The following is a 25546-nucleotide window of genomic DNA, read 5'->3' on the forward strand; positions in this document are numbered from 1 at the left end:
CAGAATTCCAAACAGTGTGTGTGGTTAGGAGAGCAACAGCTGTGTGGAAGAAAGAATTTTGAAGTTACTTGTCAGAGGTTTAATAAAGAGAGATGTGATTTGTGTTTGTTTGCAGAATTATTACTGTTACAATCATAATTAAGCACTAAACCCTCAAGAATCATACAGCCTTGTTCTGCAGAAGATCAATAGCATTTCCAGTCCTGGTTACTCCTCCATGCAAGATCTCTAGCTCAAATTGTAGTATAGTATAGGAAATAAGTCTTTCTTCATGCTCCTTGTAAATTAAGAAGCAAAACAGAAGAATAAAGGACTTTAATAATTCTTGACTATATAATAGATAAAACAAACATTTTCTAAATAATTCTATGGTTAAATAATAAGTACAATATATAAGGTCCTCTAGATGCTTCATCTGCTCTTATCTCCTTGCAAAGTTTTTCCTGAGTTGTCATTAGCCTGTTGTAGTTCATGTTCTGGTATGCTGTCATTCTAACTTCTGCACATAAATTCTCTGCCTAATGCTATACCACACACATTGCTGTAGAGCATATATCTATAATAATCAAGATGACTGTAAAATGTATTATTACTTGATATGGTCACATGCAGCTTCAATTAATGTTTGTATTTATACTTTAAAAGTGGAACAGAATTCTTCCTCCGTAAGCCATGCATGTCGTAAGAGGCGACCAAAATACCGGGCACAAGGGAGCTAGTAATCCCCTCTCCTGTTTACATTACTAAAGTTAAAAAGAGAAACTTTTGTTTTTCTCTTTGGGCCACCCTGCCTTGGTGGGATATGGCCAGTTTGTTGAAATAGATTTATTTATACAAAGAATAGGAACAGTTTTCTTGTTTCAGTATAAACAGGAAAGAACTCTGTTTCATCATAAATGTTTAGGTACATCTAAAATAATTATAAAAGCTTTAATTACATTCAAGTTAACAAATAGCTTGAAGGTTTGTATTGATTTATTGATATAACCACATGTTTTGACACTAATAATTGGCATGTGTTGCAGGTTTTACAAAGGAACTGTACCACGTCTGAGCCGTGTGTGTCTTGATGTAGCAATCACCTTCATGATTTATGACAGTTTCATGGAGCTTTTTAACAAAGTGTGGAAATAAGATGCAATGCATTCGAAGTATAATCTTGATAGGACAGAGTAGTGAGGCTGCACAAAGTAGCAATTGTAAATACCTAAATCTACTACTATACAGCAGAGTTATGAGAGGTACCACTGAAGATATGTGATGCACGTTAATAATTGTTAAATAAATTTGAGGTTTAGAAATGATAGCAAAAAAGCCAGTCAGTTACTAACATACATGACCATAGGTCCTTGGAGGCAACTCTAATAATTGCTTGGGTAGAATATTCAATTCAGTATTGGTATATTGTATTTTAAAAGATGTTACAGTATTTTCTGAATTTATTTTCTTTCAAGGGTTTAGTTATTTATTTGGCAAAAAGGTAAATCTTATAATTCAAAGATAACTTTAAAGGAATAGGAAATAATTTCATTATGTTTAGTATTATAAAGAATATTACAATTCTCCCTGGCTTTGTGTGAACTTAATTTGCAGTTTACTTTTATACAGTCTATTATTATTCAGAACTCACCACCAAGAGCTTTCATCTGCAACCAAAATTTTAATAGGAATGAAGACAGCATGCATTCAGACAACCACTCACTGGAAAGGTCTTGTGTAATCTGGTCCTTCTTGATTGAGCTTTTATTAACTAATTTTCAAATTTGTGTACATTTGGGAAAATGTGGGTGAGCAAATTTTTCAGTGACAAGTGATTGTCACTTGGGTGCCGCTTCATTGGACCACAGCAGAACAGTTAATCTCTTAGATTCTTTCACCCAGCTGCAAAATTATTTTCACAGCTATAAACATGAATGCTATACTTAGCACTAATATCAACATGTGCCTTTACACTGGATGTTTTATCTAGACAAACTAGTGTTCCTCTCATACTCGTGATTTTACTTGTGACTAGTCAGTTATCTGTTCAATATTCAGTTCTTTGTAGATATTGCTTGGTCTTTGTCAAATTATCTAACAATATAAGGCACAATCTTCGTAGTAACTAATGAAACCATTCATACAAAATTTAATCATCCTTGCTAAGACAATTATATAATTTTTTTATTTTAACAAGTAGAGTACTGCATAATTTTTGCACACAGTTAACTTGTTTTCATGGGTTTTCAGTTTCCAAAGTGGGTGTTTTCTGGGGCATTACATTCGAGTTTGCACAGAAAAGTATCTTGCATAGTATACATCTTACGTATTGTATGTGATTATGATTTAAAGCTTAAGATATATAATACACAAATCTTAATTTTTGTATTAAAATTTAATTTCTGTATGAATTAAAAAAAGATTTTCCTTAATGCTTCACAATTCCAACACTTGTATGATGCAAGAGTGAAAAATTGAATAATACATCTGGAATAAATCCTCTATTAATGCAGTGTATTTTGCAAGCATGTTCTGTGTGGATTGGTTTTATTATGCCTCCTCTTAGAACTTGTCTGTTGCAAAGCCAGGGAGGCTACTTTTTATATTCAGATTACGTATTTACATGTGCAATACTATACTTTGATCTTAAATGTGGACCATGGTATGTGCTCAGGACATGAATAACAAAGTATCTAAAATATTGATTATTGCAGAAAGCCCTCATAAATTACTTTTATAAATGCTCTGCTATTATTGAGGACATTTTATTGCTAGAAAGAAGCCATCATATCGTAGGAGGGACCATATTGTTTTGATGCATTCCATTAACTTAGTTAAAAGTTTGCTGAAATATGAATACAGTACACCATGAAATTGTGTGTACACTTGCATAAATGTGATTACAGTTCTATACCTATTTATGATTACCTGTTTGAAGGTACAAAAGTGGTGCTATGCTTGTGGTGCCCTGTCTTAGGTGTTAAAAGCTTGTCAAAGATTCTTCACTTATTTTACTTTGCAAGTATAGCCTCTTGTTCTGCTTGCTAATGGTAACAAATCTTAAATATTTTCTTGTAGTCATCATTGATTTTGTTATTCTCATTGCTGATCCAGAGTTGAAAAAAAATGTATCATTACATTCTGTAGCAGGTCAAGAAATGCATGGATATTGCTGTAATAGTAACTGAATTGCTAGATCCCACCCATCCTTCAGAGTGCAAGTGCTGTAATATGCACCTCTAGAAATAGTTTGCCTAACTAGTTTCCCATAAATCGCTCACTGATATTACTTTTCTAAAAAGTATGTGATATATTAAAGGCAACCAATCACCACAAGCATAGGTTTACTGTCATGACAATTATGTAGGTAATTATATACGTACTGTATACACATACTACAGTGAAGTCTTAAATGTTTTATTATTATTATTATTTCAGTGCAATACAGCACATTACCTTTTTATAGAAGATAGCTAACTAAAAATGTTTTTGTACATTATCATATAAATATAGAGCATAAAACTTTATTATATGATTTAAAAATGTTTATTTTCATTATAAGTTTGTAATGTGACAAGTGAAATATTGTATGCTCAAAAACATGCGTACACACTCCTGCCATTTATTGAAGGTAAGTATGGTGCTTGTAGCTTCCAGCCACAACTATGGATATCCTATTGTGCAATACTAATGCACATATTTGCAATGAAATGGGACTTTCACCATATTGTGAAAGTTGTAAATTGTTTAGGGAGCACAGAGGATTAAGCCAGGGCTGTGTATTTGTATGCCTAAGGCTTTGCCATCTAAACCACATTGATGCATTTGGACAGGTGTGAGCTAGGCAGTTTATCTAGTGCATTATTCACAAAGCCTATAGGATACTGGGAGCTCTGTGTAAAGCAACACTTGTGATTTCTCATAGGTAGATCTTTTTAAAACACTGCAGTTTAATTGGTATAGGCTTTGGACTTGCAAAGGCAAGATTATTGTCTTAATCCTCAGTTTTCCTTACATAATATCTGCAATATTTTGACATTTTGTTGTAGATTTTACAAACCAGTTTTAATCCATATAAGGTGTTATTAGGTAAGACAAAGGTATTTTGTACAGCATGGGTTGCAATGTACTGTTATTTTGGCAGTATGTTCACTCACAAGTTGAGTGGCACTGTCTGATAAACTAATCCTTTGGGGCAAAATTTTACAGTAACACCTTGTTTGGGGTTAAAAAATGAGAGGACAGTATTAAAAAAGCAGATTAAAATATCTTTGTTGCAGACGATTCATTGTATTTTTACCTTTTACAATGTTGATCATTTAAAACTCCTTAGCTGTTGATATAGCTTGTTAATCACATTTTGAATGTTGCCTCACATGTTACATACGAAAAAATTAATCTTACTGTTGTATTGATAAAATTATATAATTTTAAATAATATATTCAAAAGGCATCTTAAATATGCATGTGCACAAGTAGATTTTAGCAGACTATTTGTCTGACAATTTTGAAAAGTGCCAAGGCAACTTTTGTATGCAAGACAGTGTCCCTTTTCATACTGCCAAAGACATAAAATATTGTGAAATTCCATACTTTAATTGCTAGCCTGGTAACTTGCCAGATTTAAATTTGATAGAGAACATATGGAGCCTCGTCAAACGTAAGCTTTGTGGCACCGATGTGTCGTCTTACCCCAAAATCTCGAGTGCCACTAAACAGGTGTGGAGGGTATTGGTTTTCGCCGTAAGTTAGCCTTATCAGTGCCTAGGAGTCTTAAGGAGTGCATCAAGAGGAAGGGTAATCCTATGAAATACTAGTTTTGGTGAGGACCTCATAAATGTTTAAATATTTTATTTTTAAAATAGCTTATGGTGAGAGTTCTCTTATGCATTGTCTGTTTATGCACATGCATGTTTATGATGCCTACTGTAAGTGTCATAGCAGATGTTTAGCACAACCTTAATTTTTCAATTTTAAAAAGTTAAAAAAAAAAAAAAAATAGCATTTCTTTTGTTTAGCTGATAGCATTATATGTGCCTTGTTTTGCAGTTATACTTATATTGTATTATATCTTTTATTGTCAAATTACTGTTTACTAGATAATCTTTATTATAAATCTGACTTGTCACTAGTGTTACAAATTATTTAATACAGCAATATTTTATGAAGTGCAGCAAGAAGTACGCACGAAATATGTAGACATTCATCAGAACCGGTGTAGCAAAGTGTGTGTGTATAAATACTGGAAGAGTACCAAGTGAATTTATTAGGGTGCAGGAAAGAAAATGTTAAAATTTATTAAAAAAAAAAATTAGTTCATAATTTAGAAATGTACTGGTTTCACGAGATGTAGGCAGCAGCAGATAATTTTTAGTAGATTTAATTCAAGGCTGTTCACTTAAGGGGAGAGAGGAAAGGCATTTGCTGGTACAGTATTTCTCCTGTGGAGGCTTTAGGCTCACAAGTAGGGGGTCTTGATGACCACGTCTATATATCCATGATGCGTGTCTTTCCATCTCTTCTTTTCTGGAATGTGCTGTCTTTTTGAAAGCGCTGTGTTCATTGATGGTTAACTGGCCAAGCAATGTGTCAAAATAATGGTATTCCATGCAAGGGAGAATGTTGGGGAAAATTTCTTGCTTGATATATTGTGATTGTTTGGGCAGAAAAGAAGTTTCCTGTGCTTGTTACAGAAAGGAAGTTTGGTTTATATAGGTTCATATTTGAGAAGACAGTAGTGTGGCTTTGTTGCTCACTTGTCTAGTGGTTGGCTAAACAGCAGTGCCTAACCTGAATAACAAACAAATAATTAATTAATTGATGGGAAATTAGACTGAATAGAGCCACTGTCATTATGAACATTCTATAAAATAGATTGTAGACTGAAATGAAGTGACTTACAGTAGCTTAATTTTAAAATTGAGACCAATTTATTGTTTTGGGAGACTTCACTCAGATGATAGTACATAAAAAAATACCTTGAAATTTTTATAAATAGGATAACGAGAAAATGGTGTATAGAACATGAAAGTTTTAGTTAGTACCTAATCCTAAAACATTCACCAAGAGTGGTAAATAATTTATTTTCTCTGAACAGTATCATGAGAAAAGCATTGCAGGTTAATGAGCTTTTGACTTTAGTGTGGTTGTGTTGTCTCAGGATGTAATGCACTCTGTGTAATGTGATAGAATGTTAGACTGAAAATAGTACTGTATTTTAGATATGCACTGTTTATCAGTAATGTATTCTCTTTTTTCTAATGGAGATTATTCACGCCTTCAAAGGATTTTAAAAAATATGTTCATTATTTTTTTTTTTTTTCAAAATGCATGATTAAGATTTGTTTTCTGAAGTGTAACACTCTCACAGTTTAGTATGACAATATTCATCAGGGTTTAAAGTTCCTATTCAAATTGATAGGGTGAAATGAACCAGGATTTTCTTTGTTTTATTTTATAAGAATATCTCAAAACTATGCACACATTATTTTGACTTGTGCAGGATTCACGTGAATCTTGTTTCTTTTGTCCCCTTTAAATTATTTATATACTTAAGACTTAATTTTTTTCACATAAAACACTGTGTAATATGGGTTTGACAAAAATATGTACAGTATTAATGTTCCATTTATTTTTAAATACTATGGTACAGTATTTTTTTAAATGAACTATATTTCAATAATGCATTTCTACATAAAAGTCTGAATTTGAAAAGCCATAATAAGCGTTAAGGACAGGTTTCTCTGTCATAAATATGTTAAACTACAATACTGACTTGAGCAGTAAAATACAAACAGAATGCATATGTCATATTGATATCGTGAATATTAGAGTAATCAAAGATTTAAATAAAATCATATATTTTTTTGGTAATGACAAAACATTGTAAAGAAAAACAAAATGCAGACTAGTGTGAAAATAATTTACAGTAGCTAGACAAGTGTCCACTTTTTACAGTGACTGTTGAAGCATTATTATGGCAAGTTCTAAAAGAAAAAGTTGTATTTTGTAGCATAGTAGATTATATTTTTAAAACACTTTAAAGTGGATACAGTGAGCACTGAAAATAATTTATTTCTGTGATCTAAAGAGATTTGTATGTGGCTGAGAAGTGTAAGCAGATTTTGCACTTATAATTATCTAGACTGAAAATATGGTGTGCTTTACACAAAATAAAACAAATTTTACTTTTTTTCATATTATATTATTACAATGGCAAATTGGGAGGATCTCAAGCGGTGAATACAGAGCTCAGTACACACCAGTCTGCATTTGGTAGTCTTTCATGCATGCTAGGGAAGGCAAAACACATTCCAGTCATTTTTCTTTCTAAAATCATAAATCAAGTCAAATATTAATCCTGTTTCAACAGGCCACATTGCTTATGGTCTTACCTCTACATACTGCTACACATTTATGCTCACAAAGTGTGGAGTGATACATCATTCAGTTGTTGTTTACATTGTTAAATGCTTGGATAGATGTGTTAGGAACACTTATCAGTGAAAGGCGAGAAACAACTCTGGGCAAAAATTGAAACAGGAAGAAGAGATCTATATATTTGAACCTTAGTCAGACTCCTTAAGAGGTTCTGATGCCAAAATATGTAGATGTATTTTGGCCTGCCTTTAATTTTTCAGTCCAGATGATTTCTCACCTTTCACATTGCAAAACCTAAAATAGTAAAAAAAATATTTTATGAAATACTAGACTGATTTATAGGAATCCACATTAGCCATGTAATAAGTGGTTCAGAGGTAGCCCCATTACAAATTTCAGTAGCACATTTTCCATGAAAGTTCGAATTTGCACAATGTATTTACACAACTTTCAGATGTATACTCTATTCCAACAAGCTCTCCCAGTTATGAATAATACTAAGATGTACGGGACCACAGGGGAATTCCAAAGTAATTTGTGCCAAGATATTTAGTGTTATGGGTAATATATACAGTCTTAAAGAAAATTAAAACCTTTTCAGCATCATGGTGAAGTTTAAACAGATGTATGCTTGACCTTTTGGTTTAGTGTTTTATTTGATATTAATAATAATGTAAGCAGTTATAATGGATGTATTTTAAAATTCTGTACTCAGACCAGTGTGTGTATACCAGGGGTATACCTCACTGTATACACACAGTTTACTTAAGGTACAGTATTTAAATAATCTTGATCAGTGGTGTAAAATGCGATTACAAATTTGTAATACATGTACTTCGTTTGGTGACGGGGAGCACCAGTTAATGGTCCTGCCTCTTAGCTTTCAACTAACTACCATGATTCACATATTGACATGAATGACATCTCGTGCAGCCTGAGTGACCCTCATGTAAATGACAGGTTTTAAACCTTATGAACTAACTATTCTGTACTGAGGATGGTGGAAGCATTCTTTTGTAATATATTCAATAGCTTCACCACGATGCTCATATAAAATTAAGAAAGTCCAACAATAATTCTACGATTGAATAAAGTATTTCCTCTTAATTTTGTATCTGAAACTTGCCTGGGATTTAAAGACAACCTATTCTATCAGATTAATATATTTACATGTTCTTCCAGACCAAGTGTTATCCTTCCATTGGTAATTTTGTGGAATTTTGTACACAATTTTTATAATTTTTTCAACTGCACTTAGATGTAATTAGAGTACATTTAAAAGACGTTAACATAAAATAGTGAAAATGGTTAACTTTTTTATTGTCCTCTGTGGTGCTGTATGACCCAAGTGACCTTTGTGATTTACAGGGGCTTCAAATATCGTAAGCAGTAGCTACAGTATTTAAAAAAAAATGCCTAATTTAACAGACAGTATTAAATACAGTATGTACATTACTTTATTACATAATATGCCAAATGTATTTTTTTTATTGGTCGTTTTCCCTTTAAGTACGAGTTGTCTTAAACGTGCTGAGCAAGTTGAAATGTGATCATTATTAATTTCACATAGCAGCCTTGCATTATTGCAGCCTCTATGATTCTGTGTTCCACACGCCAAGTATATGTTGACACATGGGGGCACCAAGTTGCTGCTCATGGCACCTATGGTCTTGACAGTGTCTGGTCTTAGAAGGCAGAGCTACCATCTCTTCTGACCCACTCAGCCTGCAGTCGAGCAGGGGTTTGCCAGTTTCCCTTAGCTAATATAACCTAATATTTGCCTACATTAAAGTCTAAGGCTACATTATTAATATCTAAGGTTACCTCAGTAATTCTAACATTAGTTACAGTAGATCGTCGTTTAAAACTGTAATTATTTTTTTTTTAACAAGTCGGCTGTGTCCCACTGAAGCAGGGTGACCCCAAAAGAAAATACTTTCATCATCATTCAACAATTTCACCTCATTCACACAATCACTGTTTTTGCAGAGGTGCTCAGAATACAACAGTTTAGAAGCATATACATATAAAGATACACAACATATCCCTCTAAATCCATATATGCAGTGAAAACTTCCCTACCTTTATCTAAATACTGTTCACATATATACTTCAATGTAAACACTATCTACACATCCCCTACCCACTCTAAAACCTCCTTGCTCATCAGCAATCCTACATTCTGTCTTTCCTCTAATTCTTTCAATAATAACCCTATCATACACTTTTCCTGGTATACTCTGTAAACTAATTCCTCGATAATTTTTAGTCTCTTTTGTCCCCCTTCCCTTTATATAAAGGAACTACACATGCTCTCTGCCAATCCCTAGGTACCTTTCTCTCTTTAATACATTTATTAAACAAAAATACCAACCACTAACACTATATCCCCACCTGCTTTTAACATTTCTGCCATGATCCCGTCAGTTCCAGTTGCTTTACCCCCTTTCATTCTACGTAATGCCTCGCGTACCTCCCCCACACTCGCATCCTGCTCCTCTTCACTCCTAAAAGATGGTATACCTCCCTGGCCAATGCATGAAATTACCACCTCCCTTTCTTCGTCGACATTTAAAAGTTCTTCAAAATATTCTCGCCGTCTACCCAATACCTCCATCTCCCCATCTAACAACTACCCTACTGTTTTTAACTGACAAATCCATTCATTCCCTAGGCTTTATTTAACTCACTCCAAATTTTTTTATTTTCATTAAAATTTGTTGATAGTGCCTCTCCCACTATCAACTGCTCTGCTTTTGCACTCACCACTCTCTTCACCTTTCTTTTACTCTCCATATACTCTGCTCTTCTTATAACACTTCTGCTTTGTAAAAATCTCTCATATGCTACCTTTTTCTCTTTTATCACACCCTTTACTTCATTCCAGCAATCACTCCTCTTTCCTCCTGCACCTACCCTCCTATAACCACAAACTTCTGCCCCACATTCTAATACTGCATTTTTAAAACTATTCCAACCCTCTTCAACCTCCCCCCACTACTCATATTTGCACTAGCCCACCTTTCTGCCAATAGTTGCTTATATCTCGCCCGAACTTCCTCCTCCCTTAGTTTGTGCACTTTCACCTCTCTTACTTATTGTTGCCATTTTCCTTTTGTCCCATCTACCTGTTACTTTATCTGTAGCTACAACTAAATAATGATCCGATATATCAGTTGCCCCTCTATAAACATGTACATCCTGGAGCCTACTCATCAACCTTTTATCCACCAATACATAATCTAACAAACTACTTTCATTATGCGCTATATCATACATTGTATATTTATTTATCTTCTTTTTCATAAAATATGTATTACATGTTACCAAACCTCTTTCTACACATAGCTCAATTAAAGGCTCCCCATTTTCATTTACCTCTGGCACCCCAGATTTACCTACTACCTCCACAACATTTTTACCCACTTTAGCATTGAAATCCCCAACCACAAGTACTCTCACACTTGGTTCTAAACTCCCCATGCATTCACTCAACATTTCCCAAAATCTCTCTCTCTCTCCTCTACACTTCTCTTCTCCAGGTGCATATATGCTTACTATAACCCACTTTTCACGGTAGTTATATTCCTGAAAATGCTGTTAGACAAAACAGTGTTAGACACACTGAAGAACTTGTGGGAAAAAATAGGGTTACGTTCCTGGGTGCCCCCAAAAAGCCAAACAACTTTTTTTTAGACCTCTAGATCTTAAAAAAATAAAAGGAATATGTAATTGTGGTTCATTATCATGATGTATAATGTTTTCACTGGTTAAGACTACAAATGCAACAGAAATAATAGTATTTCTTACTTTAAATATTGAGTGCTGGTGATTGTGAAGAGAGTGGAGAGTTATGCCGTGGCCCTACTGGGCTGAGGTAGATGGTAGAGGTTCTGGTAATGAAGTTGATGGTTGTACTGGAGTGTGCATAAATTCTGTAATTGATTTCTGTTTTATCTTACCCTGCAGTACATTATACAACTGACAGCCTGCAGTACATTATACAACTGACAGCCTGCAGTACATTATACAACTGACAGCCTGCAGTACATTATACAACTGACAGCCTGCAGTACATTATACAACTGACAGCCTGCAGTACATTATACAACTGACAGTAAGGCATCAGCTGCTCTAGACAGTTTTAGTGTCCTCTAAAATGAAAAAGTCTAAGTCAAGTCAGTAATTCAGTCAAGTCATTTAGCCAGTCAGTCAAATCAGACAGTTATCACACAAATTCATATTTACCTCACTCTTTCTGTGTACAAAATGAAGCTTCATTCCAGCTACAGGCTATCTCTTGTCTAATATTTCTATTTTCTTTGTTAATTCTAAGACTGAAACACTTAAACCTTTTCTTGCAACTTTCAGCAAAATTTGTATGCCTACTGGGTGCCATGATTGCTTGACAGATTTAAGATATGGCAATTAATACGTATCTAATACATAGCAAGTTACTGGCACGGGTTCGTCCAACATACGTATGAACCTATGAACTGAACTGAAGGCTGGGAGGGTGGTGGGGGTGGCTGATGCTGGCAGGGGATGGCTGTAGCCCATCCCGCCCAGCGGGCAACCGCACACTCAAAATTTTTTCCCCTCCCGCAACCGTGTTAAACTAATTTTATGAAGTGTTAAACGAAAATATGCCGCAATTCTTCAATCGTGCTATAACCAAAATGTGCAAGACAAAAACTATGTTAAACGACAGTCTACTGTACTAACAGTATAAACCTACCTAAACCTTCCTTGAAGGGTAAATCTATCAACTAATACGTACAAACTCGCTGCCTTCGTCAACTATTGTTTGTGTTTGGGTGGATGTTAAGGGCTCGTAAAGCGCACGTACTGTGAACCCGTTGTGTGGTTTTTTTTTGGGGAGACCAAATAAATTTCCACACTGTAGAACTTTTTTTTCCATGTTTATTAGCCCTAGATATTTTGCTGCAATATTTTAGGCAGGCCTATATAATTTCACGTTTATCAGCATTTCTGTAAACATTAATTTATGTTCAACCCATATCTTAAATTTCTTTAAATAATTTTGAGCACAACTGTGGGTACAAAGTACTGTATATAACTTAGGCATTCTTAGCACTACCTCCAGTGTGCTGGAGTATTAATACAACAAAACCTCCTAAAATGGACTCTTAGGGGAGAAGGGGATGTCATATTTTTCAAAAAATCTTTTGTATGTAATCAAGTGTAGTGGATGCAGCCCACATTATGGAGTACTGGACATGGACAAACTCTCAATATAACTATTATGAACCCAGGTAACAATGGCCTGTTGACCTGGTTGTAATGGGTTGGGAGCAAAAATAAACACTAGTAATATTTAACTTGTATTTTCCTTCACCAATTAGATACAGCTATGTACACTATGCACAGGAGTTAAAATATAAGTGTACCACATGGTGACAAAAGGCAAAGACAAAAGCCAGAGAGAACCGTGCTTCAACCAGTTAGAGGCAAGTCTGGCAAATGCTGACTGCGAGTGATACTAAGTCACATCAGCATTGCGTGGGTTCGCCTATGATTGGTCAATGAACCAAGGGGCCCCTAAAGATCATTAAACCCTTAGCACCCGGTTTGCTGGGAGGCAGCCTGTATGGGAGTTTACCTGGAGAGAGTTCTGGGGGTCAATGCCCCCGTGGCCTGGTCTGTGACCAGGCCTCCTGGTGGATCAGAGCCTGATCAACCAGGCTGTTACTGCTGGCTGCACGCAAACCAACGTACGAGCCACAGCCCGGCTGATCAGGAACCGACTTTAGGTGCTTGTCCAGTGCCAGCTTGAAGACTGCCAGGGGTCTGTTGGTAATCCCCCTTATGTATGCTGGGAGGCAGTTGAACAGTCTCGGGCCCCTGACACTTATTGTATGGTCTCTTAACGTGCTAGTGACACCCCTGCTTTTCATTGGGGGAATGTTGCATCGTCTGCCAAGTCTTTCGCTTTCGTAGTGATTTTCGTGTGCAAGTTCGGTACTAGTCCCTCTAGGATTTTCCAGGTGTATATAATCATGTATCTCTCCCGCCTGCGTTCCAGGGAATACAGGTTCAGGAACCTCAAGCACTCCCAGTAATTGAGGTGTTTTATCTCCGTTATGCGCGCTGTGAAGGTTCTCTGTACATTTTCTAGGTCAGCAATTTCACCTGCCTTGAAAGGTGCTGTTAGTGTGCAGCAATATTCCAGCCTAGATAGAACAAGTGACCTGAAGAGTGTCATCATGGGCTTGGCATCCCTCGTTTTGAAGGTTCTCATTATCCATCCTGTCATTTTTCTAGCAGATGCGATCGATACAATGTTATGGTCCTTGAAGGTGAGATCCTCCGACATGATCACTCCCAGGTCTTTGACGTTGGTGTTTCGCTCTATTTTGTGGCCAGAATTTGTTTTGTACTCTGATGAAGATTTAATTTCCTCGTGTTTACCATATCTGAGTAATTGAAATTTCTCATCGTTGAACTTCATATTGTTTTCTGCAGCCCACTGAAAGATTTGGTTGATGTCCGCCTGGAGCCTTGCAGTGTCTGCATTGGAAGACACTGTCATGCAGATTCGGGTGTCATCTGCAAAGGAAGACACGGTGCTGTGGCTGACATCCTTGTCTGTCAGATATGAGGACGAGGAACAAGATGGGAGCGAGTACTGTGCCTTGTGGAACAGAGCTTTTCACTGTGCCTGCCTCGGACTTTGCTCTGTTGACTACTACTCTCTCGTGTTCTGTTAGTGAGGAAATTATAGATCCATTGACCGACTTTTCCTGTTATTCCTTTAGCACGCATTTTGTGCGCTATTACGCCATGGTCACACTTGTCGAAGGCTTTTGCAAAGTCTGTATATATTACATCTGCATTCTTTTTGTCTTCTAGTGCATCTAGGACCTTGTCGTAGTGATCCAATAGTTGAGACAGACAGGAGCGACCTGTTCTAAACCCATGTTGCCCTGGGTTGTGTAACTGATGGGTTTCTAGATGGGTGGTGATCTTGCTTCTTAGGACTCTTTCAAAGATTTTTATGATATGGGATGTTAGTGCTATCGGTCTGTAGTTCTTTGCTGTTGCTTTACTGCCCCCTTTGTGGAGTGGGGCTATGTCTGTTGTTTTTAGTAACTGTGGGACGACCCCCGTGTCCATGCTCCCTCTCCATAGGATGGTAAAGGCTCGTGATAGGGGCTTCTTGCAGTTCTTGATGAACACGGAGTTCCATGAGTCTGGCCCTGGGGCAGAGTGCATGGGCATGTCATTTATCGCCTGTTCGAAGTCATTTGGCGTCAGGATAACATCAGATAAGCTTGTGTTAACCAAATTCTGTGGCTGTCTCATAAAAAATTAATTTTCATCTTCGACTCTCAGTCTGGTTAGTGGCTTGCTAAAAACTGAGTCATATTGGGGCTTGAATAGCTCACTCATTTCCTTGCTGTCATCTGTGTAGGACCCATCTTGTTTAAGTAAGGGCCCAATACTGGACGTTGTTCTCGACTTTGATTTGGCATAGGAGAAGAAATACTTTGGGTTTCTTTCGATTTCATTTATGGCTTTTAGTTCTTCCCGCGATTACTGGCTCCTATAAGATTCCTTTAGCTTAAGTTCGATGTTTGCTATTTCTCTGACCAGTGTCTCCCTACGCATTTCAGATAGATTGACCTCTTTTAGCCGCTCTGTTATTCTTTAACGTCGCCTGTAAAGAGAGCGCCTGTCTCTTTCTATTTTACATCTACTCCTCCTTTTTCTTAGAGGAATAAGTCTTGTGCATACATCGAGTGCCACCAAGTTAATCTGTTCTAGGCATAAGTTGGGGTCTGTGTTGCTTAGTATATCTTCCCAGCTTATATCGGTTAGGACTTGGTTTACTTGGTCCCACTTTATGTTTTTGTTATTGAAGTTGAATTTGGTGAATGCTCCCTCGTGACTAATCTCATTTTGTCGGTCTGGGGCTCTGCGCATACATGTCTGAACCTCAATTATGTTGTGATCTGAGTATATTGCTTTTGATATGGTGACATTTCTTATCAGATCATCATTGTTAGTGAAGATGAGGTCTAGTGTATTCTCCATTCTAGTAGGCTCTATTATTTGCTGGTTTAAATTGAATTTTGTGCAGAGATTTAAAAGCTCGTGTGAGTGTGAGTTTTCATCAGAGCTGCCTCCTGGTGTTATTACTGCAACAATATTATTTGCTATATTCCTCCATTTTAGGTGCCTTAAGTTGAAATCCCCCAGGAGCAAGATGTTGGGTGCGGGAGCTGGAAGATTTTCCAGACAGTGGTCAATTTTTAACAGCTGTTCCTGGAATTGCTGGGATGTTGCATCCGGAGGCTTGTAGACTACCACAATGACTAGGTTTTGGTTCTCGACCTTTACTGCTAAAACTTCCACTACATCATTTGAGGCATTAAGCAGTTCTGTGCAAACAAGTGACTGCAATGTACAGGCCAACCCCCCCCTTTTGCCTGTTCACTCTGTCACATCTGTATAGGTTGTAACCTGGGATCCATATTTCGTTGTCTAAGTGATCCTTTATGTGGGTCTCAGTGAAAGCCGCGAACATTGCCTTTGCCTCTGCAAGCAGTCCACGGATGAAAGGTATTTTGTTGTTTGTTGCTGGCTTTAGATCCTGTATATTTGCAAAGAAGAATGTCATCGGACTGGTGGTATTGTTGGTACTGGGGGGGGATTTTTTTTCCGGCATTAGTATCTGTATCTGCTGGTTTGGAGTGGAGGCCATCGACTGTGGTTCCACTCCAGGAATGACTGGATTTGGTGTACAATTTCTGCCATTTCCTGCCAGTTTTTTTTCCTTCCTGGCACTAAAAAACCTCTCCCTCTTGAGTGGCTGTGGCTACCCAGGTTTTCCCATGGCCTGGATGTTTTGTATCTTTTTGTCCCCTTTAGATGGTGTGCCTGGCAATTTAAGTTATAGCACAGTCTTTCCTGTACTGAAGAGGTACATATTTCAGGGTGAAAAAGCTTACAGGAAGGGAGTTTGCATTTTCCTGTTGTCATATGGGCACGGCATTTTCTAGGGTGGTCATAGTTGCACGTCCCGTCTTTTTTTCCAGATTTCCCATGTCTGCAGATACCAAGTGCATAGTATGTGCACAGGCTTGGTTTCCGTTTGCCTTGGGTTTCTGTGACTGTATTCCCTGTTGGTGCATGTTTACCTGTCTTATTCCTATCTTCCCTAGCACCAACAATGGAGCTCCCACCAGTTGTTTTTGGTAATATATCCTCACTATTGCTAGTGGTGTCCTCTTGTTTGCTATTTCCTGTTGTATTTCTTGTTTGCAATATTGGTTTTATCTTATCTTTGACTACACTTGTTTCCCCACTACGGCTCCTGTCCCCTATGAGGTCATTTATATGCATTCCTTCCTGCGTATAATTCCCGACTACCTAGACAAAATCTCCAGCTTCACCATTACTGTCTCCCAGACAGCACCTCCAGCCTCACCATTACTGTCTCCCAGGACAGCATCTCCAGCTTCACCATTACTGTCTCCCAGGACAGCACCTCCAGCTTCACCATTTCTGTCTCCCAGGACAGCACCTCCAGCTTCACCATTACTGTCTCCCAGGACAGCACCTCCAGCTTCACCATTACTGTCTCCCAGGACAGCATCTCCAGCTTCACCATTACTGTCTCCCAGGACAGCACCTCCAGCTTCACCATTACTGTCTCCCAGGACAGCACCTCCAGCTTCACCATTACTGTCTCCCAGGACAGCATCTCCAGCTTCACCATTACTGTCTCCCAGGACAGCATCTCCAGCTTCACCATTACTGTCTCCCAGGACAGCACCTCCAGCTTCACCATTACTGTCTCCCAGGACAGCACCTCCAGCTTCACCATTACTGTCTCCCAGGACAGCATCTCCAGCTTCACCATTACTGTCTCCCAGGACAGCACCTCCAGCTTCACCATTTCTGTCTCCCAGGACAGCACCTCCAGCTTCACCATTACTGTCTCCCAGGACAGCATCTCCAGCTTCACCATTACTGTCTCCCAGGACAGCACCTCCAGCTTCACCATTACTGTCTCCCAGGACAGCACCTCCAGCTTCACCATTACTGTCTCCCAGGACAGCATCTCCAGCTTCACCATTACTGTCTCCCAGGACAGCACCTCCAGCTTCACCATTTCTGTCTCCCAGGACAGCACCTCCAGCTTCACCATTACTGTCTCCCAGGACAGCACCTCCAGCTTCACCATTACTGTCTCCCAGGACAGCATCTCCAGCTTCACCATTACTGTCTCCCAGGACAGCACCTCCAGCTTCACCATTTCTGTCTCCCAGGACAGCACCTCCAGCTTCACCATTACTGTCTCCCAGGACAGCACCTCCAGCTTCACCATTACTGTCTCCCAGGACAGCACCTCCAGCTTCACCATTACTGTCTCCCAGGACAGCACCTCCAGCTTCACCATTACTGTCTCCCAGGACAGCACCTCCAGCTTCACCATTACTGTCTCCCAGGACAGCACCTCCAGCTTCACCATTACTGTCTCCCAGGACAGCACCTCCAGCTTCACCATTACTGTCTCCCAGGACAGCACCTCCAGCTTCACCATTACTGTCTCCCAGGACAGCACCTCCAGCTTCACCATTACTGTCTCCCAGGACAGCACTATCAGCCCCACATTTACTGACTACCAGGACTTCATCTCTAGCCTTACAGTTTCTGACTACATGGCCAGTATCAAGGGCAGTACCATTCAGCCCAGACTTTTTATGTTCCCATCTGTTGTAGAAAGCTTCCAGGTTGTCTATGAAAGCAGCTTTGATGTTGTCCTCTTTTAATACCCTTGTGATTTTAGTCCACAGATTTATCTCCTTTGGGCATACCCAAAAACACTGCTTGTAGCTAGTTCTTGGATATCTGCACAAGGGGCGTGACACCAATTTCCACAAAAATGACAGTTTATCCATGTGGAAGCCCGTTTGTTTGATTTATTGCAGACTACACACAGCTTCATAATTATTTGAATGGTTGATTTACTGTAATTCTACTAGCAACCTCTTGGATACTCTATTAATAACCTCTTTAAGTAAAGCTCTAGCTATCTGTATTTCTATTTCTAACTGTACTTTTATATCAGGACAGCTTACCGGAGTACGCTCCTGGAGTTTGTTTTATATTTATTGTTTGTGTTTATAAGGGCGCCTACAACCCCATCCATTTACAGTCTGCTTTATTGTCCAACGAATCCGTTTGAAACCGGCCAAGGGTTCGACCAGTCGAGGGTTCGGAGCCCGTCTGATCTGATCAGCGGGTCACTTATTTAAAACATACTGGTCGGTGATTTGGGCTAACACATGAAGGATCTACTGGAAAATTCTACCCGAGTAATATGTTATTTGATTGATACAAAAGTATAACTTGCGTGTTGAAGAAACCGGTGACTGCTGGCAACTCCTACAGTGACGAACGGTCGAGCCTCATATGCCGAACAAAGTGTAACGTATTCTTTGCGTGCCACACTGACTTAATCCATTGCATTGATGGAGTACTAGATATACCCAGAAGGAATAAATTATAGCATTACAATACAGTATTGTACCTTAAAAATAAGAGTAGAAATCAGAGTACGATAGATTAATTTTTCTTAACTCACCCCCTCAAGGAAGGTTCCTTGATGTTGGTGAGGGGCTCTTGATTTAGGGAATTGGATCTGTGCTCCAGTTCCCCGAATTAAGCCTGAATGCCTTCCACATCTCCCCCCCCCAGGCGCTGTATAATCCTCCGGGTTTAGCGCTTCCCCCTTGATTATAATAATAATTTCTTAACTCACCTGGTGGATAGATGATCTTACAATAATGATTCCCCCCCCCCTTTGCTTCTCTACTAAGGCTTAGGGTGGCTTTGAGAAAGACCTGCCAAGTATGGGCCGGTAGGCCTGCTGTAGTATTTCTCCATTCCTGCTTTACAGGAACATCAGGCTGTGAGGGCAACTGATATTCTGCATGATATATGTGTGCATGCCGTGGCTGCGTTGATGGCACAAAGACTAGCCTAGGAAAATAAGGGATGCTGAAAAAGTACTATTTTAATTATGTGTCTTGGTAATCAGCAGTGATATACAGCAGAAGGGAATAGAAACAAAATACCACAAAAGTATAACAAGACAAAAATATTCATTAATCACCGAGGGATACTGGAAAATAATCAGCGAGACGAGCTATGTAGCAATTACGTACTCAAAAACCTGCAACAAATTTCAATCAAGTTATTGCAAGTGACCAAAACAGTTATAGCAAAGAATGGCTGCTGGCAGAGTTAGCAGTTGCATGTGAAAATCTGAACTATTTACTAAAATTTGAAACTTTACTTCTCACTGAACTGTAATTGGTAGATTATGTAATGGCAACACAATTATAAAATTCAACAACAAATTATAGCAAAATGGATCAATAAACAATAACCGCAAAAGGAATGTCAAAAATACTAATGGCATGGAACTCAAGGTAATTATATAAGTACATACATTGAGGCTACTACTAAAATTATTACAAAAGAATATTCAATTTTAAGTTAACATACAATGAAAAATAAAATGGGTTGAAAGTTTTCGAACATTCTCAAGATGAGGCTTCACTTGCTGTATGACCCTTGTTTACCTGGAGTTTACCTGGAGAGAGTTCCGGGGGTCAACGCCCCCGCGGCCCGGTCTGCGACCAGGCCTCCTGGTGGATCAGAGCCTGATCAACCAGGCTGTTACTGCTGGCTGCACGCAAACCAACGTACGAGCCACAGCCCGGCTGATCAGGAACCGACTTTAGGTGCTTGTCCAGTGCCAGCTTGAAGACTGCCAGGGGTCTGTTGGTAATCCCCCTTATGTATGCTGGGAGGCAGTTGAACAGTCTCAGGCCCCCAACACTTATTGTATGGTCTCTTAACGTGCTAGTGACACCCCTGCTTTTCATTGGGGGGATGGTGCATCGTCTGCCAAGTCTTTTGCTTTCGTAGTGAGTGATTTTCGTGTGCAAGTTCGGTACTAGTCCCTCTAGGATTTTCCAGGTGTATATAATCATGTATCTCTCCCTCCTGCGTTCCAGGGAATACAGGTTTAGGAACCTCAAGCGCTCCCAGTAATTGAGGTGTTTTATCTCCGTTATGCGCGCCGTGAAGGTTCTCTGTACATTTTCTAGGTCAGCAATTTCACCTGCCTTGAAAGGTGCTGTTAGTGTGCAGCAATATTCCAGCCTAGATAGAACAAGTGACCTGAAGAGTGTCATCATGGGCTTGGCCTCCCTAGTTTTGAAGGTTCTCATTATCCATCCTGTCATTTTTCTAGCAGATGCGATTGATACAATGTTATGGTCCTTGAAGGCGAGATCCTCCGACATGATCACTCCCAGGTCTTTGACGTTGGTGTTTCGCTCTATTTTGTGGCCAGAATTTGTTTTGTACTCTGATGAAGATTTAATTTCCTCGTGTTTACCATATCTGAGTAATTGAAATTTCTCATCGTTGAACTTCATATTGTTTTCTGCAGCCCACTGAAAGATTTGGTTGATGTCCGCCTGGAGCCTTGCAGTGTCTGCAATGGAAGACACTGTCATGCAGATTCGGGTGTCATCTGCAAAGGAAGACACGGTGCTGTGGCTGACATCCTTGTCTATGTCGGATATGAGGATGAGGAACCAGATGGGAGCGAGTACTGTGCCTTGTGGAACAGAGCTTTTCACCGTAGCTGCCTCGGACTTTACTCTGTTGACGACTACTCTCTGTGTTCTGTTAGTGAGGAAATTATAGATCCATCGACCGACTTTTCCTGTTATTCCTTTAGCACGCATTTTGTGCGCTATTATGCCATGGTCACACTTGTCGAAGGCTTTTGCAAAGTCTGTATATATTACATCTGCATTCTTTTTGTCTTTAGTGCATCTAGGACCTTGTCGTAGTGATCCAATAGTTGAGACAGACAGGAGCGACCTGTTCTAAACCCATGTTGCCCTGGGTTGTGTAACTGATGGGTTTCTAGATGGGTGGTGATCTTGCTTCTTAGGACCCTTTCAAAGATTTTTATGATATGGGATGTTAGTGCTATCGGTCTGTAGTTCTTTGCTGTTGCTTTACTGCCCCCTTTGTGGAGTGGGGCTATGTCTGTTGTTTTTAGTAACTGTGGGACGACCCCCGTGTCCATCCTCCCTCTCCATAGGATGGAAAAGGCTCGTGATAGGGGCTTCTTGCAGTTCTTGATGAACACGGAGTTCCATGAGTCTGGCCCTGGGGCAGAGTGCATGGGCATGTCATTTATCGCCTGTTCGAAGTCATTTGGCGTCAGGATAACATCGGATAGGCTTGTGTTAATCAAATTTTGTGGCTCTCTCATAAAAAATTAATTTTGATCTTCGACTCTCAGTCTGGTTAGCGGCTTGCTAAAAACTGAGTCATATTGGGACTTGAGTAGCTCACTCATTTTCCTTGTGGGTATAGTTCTTATTTTTTATTGTAATAGTAATAATAAAGCTTAACTTGGGGTGTGATGGAGTTGGCTATAATCTGTCAATTTGCATTGGGAAATTAAGTGCGAGTTAGACCTGCCAGCATGAGCCAGTAGACCTAGTGCAGTTACCTGGACCTGGAGTTTACCTGGAGAGGGTTTCGGGGGTCAACGCCCCCGCGGCTCTGTTCGAGCCCCAGGCCTTTTGGTGGATCAGGGTCTGATCAGCTAGGCTGTTACTGTTGGCCGCACGCAAACTGACGAACCACAGCCCTGTTGGCCAGGTACTGACTTTAGGTGCCTGTCCAGTGCCTGCTTGAAGATAGCCAGGGGTCTATTGGTAATCCCCCTTATGTATGCTGGGAGGCAGTTGAACAGTCTTGGGCCCCTGACACTTATTGTGTCGTCTCTCAGTGTACTCGTGGCGCACTTGCTTTTCATGTGCAACTTTGGTATTAATCCCTCTAGAATTTTCCAAGTGTATATTATCATTTCTCTCTCTCGCCTACACTCCAGGGAATACAGATCAAGGGCCTTCAACCTTGAAAGTACTTTGCACACTCTCCAGGACAGCAATTTCACCTGCCTTAAAGGGGGCAGTTAGTGTACAGCAGTAGTCCAGCCTAGAGAGAACAAGCGATTTGAAGAGAATCATGGGCTTGGCATCCCTAGTTTTGAAAGTTCTCATTATCCATCCTATCATTTTCCTAGCAGATGCGGTAGATACATTGTTGTGGTCTTTGAAGGCGAGATCCTCTGACATTATCACTCCTAGGTCCTTCACATCACTTCTTCGCTCTATTGTATGGTTAGAATTTGTCGTATACCCTGATCCAGTTTTAATTTCCATATCTGATTAGTTGAAATTTCTCTTCATTGAACTTTATATCGTTTTGAGTGGCCCATTTGAAGATTTGGTTTATGTCCGCTTGGAGTCGTGTCTTCAGTGGAGGTCACTGTCATGGCAGTCCAGGTGTCATCCGCAAATTCAAATTCAAATTCAATTCAAATTCAAAGTTTATTCTCTATAAGGATTACAATGCTGAGTTTACAGAAATTTGGTTATTGTTTGGTTTACATGTAGTAAAATTGTGATTACAGAGTGTACCACTAGAACGCTTAGCATGGCTAGGCATTTCGGGCATACTTAGTTTTATTCTTAATTGTAAAATATTACAAATTATGAGGTAAGTTGGTATTATGGCTAAGTGACTAAATACTAGTTTGTGAGTTTAGCAATGTGAATGCTTTTGTTTTGGCACAGTATATAGTTTCAGTATTGGAGTATCACAGGATTCATTATTTTAAGACTGAGATTAATGGTTTACATCTCTATGTCAGATGTAAGGATGAGGAATAGAATGGGAGTGAGTACTGTGCCTTGTGGAACAGAGCTTTTCATCGTAGCCGCCTCAGGCTTTACTCTGTTTACTATTACTCAGAGTTCTATTTGTCAGGAAGTTATAGATCCATCTACCAACTTTTCCTGTTATTCCTTTATCATGCATTTTGTGAGCTATTACACCATGGTCACATTTGTCGGAAGCTTTCGCAAAGTCTGTGTATACTACATCTAAACCTGTGTATACTACATCTAAACCTGTATTCCCTGGAACGCAGGCGGGAGAGATACATGATTATATACACTTGGAAAATCCTAGAGGGACTAGTACCGAACTTGCACACGAAAATCACTCACTACGAAAGCAAAAGACTTGGCAGACGATGCAACATCCCCCCAATGAAAAGCAGGGGTGTCACTAGCACGTTAAGAGACCATACAATAAGTGTCAGGGGCCCGAGACTGTTCAACTGCCTCCCAGCATACATAAGAGGGATTATCAACAGACCCCTGGGAGTCTTCAAGCTGGCACTGGACAAGCACCTAAAGTCGGTTCCTGACCAGCCGGGCTGTGGCTCGTACGTTGGTTTGCGTGCAGCCAGCAGTAACAGCCTGGTTGATCAGGCTCTGATCCACCAGGAGGCCTGGTCACAGACCGGGCCGCGGGGGCGTTGACCCCGGAACTCTCTCCAGGTATCCTCTACAGCATCCAGGACCTTGTCATAGTCATCCAGTAGCTGGGACAGGCAGGAGCGACCTGCTCTAAACCCGTGTTGCCCTGGGTTGTGTAACTGATGGCTATCTAGGTGGTTGGCGATTTTGCTTCTTAGAACCCTTTCAAAGATTTTATTTTTATATTAGATGTTAGTAATATCGGTCTGTAGTTCTTTGCAATTGTTTTACTGTCACCTTTGTAGAGTGGGACTATGTCTGTTGTTTTTAGTGATTGTGGGATGACCCCTGTGTCCATGCTCCTTCTCCATAGAATGCTGAAGGCACACGACAGGGGCTTCTTGCAGTTCTTGATGAACACGGAGTTCCACGAGTCTGGGCCTGGAGCAGAGTGCATGGGCATGTCATTGTCTTTTCAAAGTCTTGTGGTGCTAGGATATCAGATTTTTGAGATGACCAAATTTTGGGTCTCGTTAATAAAGAATCATTTGGATTTTCGACCCTTAGTGTGGGCAGTGGCTCGCTGAACACAGTCGTAATGGGACTTTAGTATCTCACTCATTTCTTGGCTGTCATCTGTGTATGTTCCATCTCGCCTAAGCAGGGGCCCAGTACGGGATGTTTTTTCCTTAGATTATGGCTTTTAGTTCTTCCTGCGATTGTCTCCTGTAAGATTCCTTCAGCTTAAGCTCGATATCTGTAATTTCATTAACCAGTGCCTCAGTGTTCATCCTTTCTTTTGTTCTCATGTTATGCAGCACTAAGGTATAGCCGAGGAGCAACACGAGCAAATGTGTTGTAGGAGCAACACGAGCAAATGTGTTGTAGGAGCAACGCACAAGGTAGAACAAGATACAAACTTGACGCTGACCATGGCCTCTTAATAACCCTGGGTTCCTTCATGAGAGGCGCCCCAAGGCTGGCCATGGGCTCCATGAGAGGGGACCAGAGTCTGACCATGGGCTCTCAATAACCACGAGCTCCTTCATGAGGCGCCCTGAGGTTGACTATAGACTTTTCATTACAGCTCTATAAATTCACTGACAGCTCCGGGATTACTAACCAACTCACTGTAAACTTGAGGTTTAATTATTTTTTTTTCTTATTCGCTGGTATTCTCCCGGCCCGGGTCTTTTCCAAGTAGTGGTGACCCGGCCTTGGCTCCCTATTTGGGGAGTATCTCGAGACCTAAGTCTCCCATGGGAGGAGGTACAAGTACCCCCTCATCTTTGGGACCAAGTGTCCCCAGGCCTAGCCACAGTCCCCGCCCTCACGGGGCTCGTAGGGAGAAGCTAGGCCTCTGGTCTGCCATCTGCCCCGCTCCAAAGGGGCTCGTGGGGATGGCAGTCTTGTGAGCTGCAGGTGGTAGCAAGCTCAAACCTTCTTCGAGATTTATTGTGGAACTTCTCAACATGGCTGTCACACTGACTCATTATCAACATTCTCAACAGTTTTATGCTAGCTTCATGTAAAACATGATACTGAGGCAGTAAGACAAGAACTGTTCGGATTTTTAACCAGGAGGGTTAGCCACCCAGGGTAACTCAAAGTCTGTCATCGAGGACTCTGTCTTTTCTCTATTGTGGTCCTTCAGTCTTGTTCCCCAGGATGACCCACAATAGTTGACTAACACCCTGTGATGTAGTTCAGCTGGGCTTGTGAGGTCTCTAGGGAGACCTAATTATATGGTCACACCTTGCCTTGGCAAACGTCTGTCAGAGCCA

The 25546-nt window shown here is 39.9% G+C and overlaps 1 protein-coding gene across 1 annotated transcript in view; it reads left to right on the forward strand.

Annotated features, from left to right (window-relative positions):
• sea (mitochondrial citrate transporter scheggia) overlaps positions 1-8667 on the forward strand; it is a 53116-nt gene extending 44449 nt beyond the window's left edge. The window contains exon 6 of the mRNA XM_053780016.2: positions 1026-8667. Within this exon, the coding sequence (XP_053635991.1) occupies positions 1026-1134 (109 nt within the window). The 3' untranslated portion in view covers positions 1135-8667. The remainder of the gene's footprint in view (positions 1-1025) is intronic.
• Positions 8668-25546: the final 16879 nt, after the last annotated feature.

The sequence above is a fragment of the Cherax quadricarinatus genome, chromosome 27 (assembly GCF_038502225.1).
Source record: "Cherax quadricarinatus isolate ZL_2023a chromosome 27, ASM3850222v1, whole genome shotgun sequence".
Taxonomy (NCBI): Eukaryota; Metazoa; Arthropoda; class Malacostraca; order Decapoda; family Parastacidae; genus Cherax; species Cherax quadricarinatus.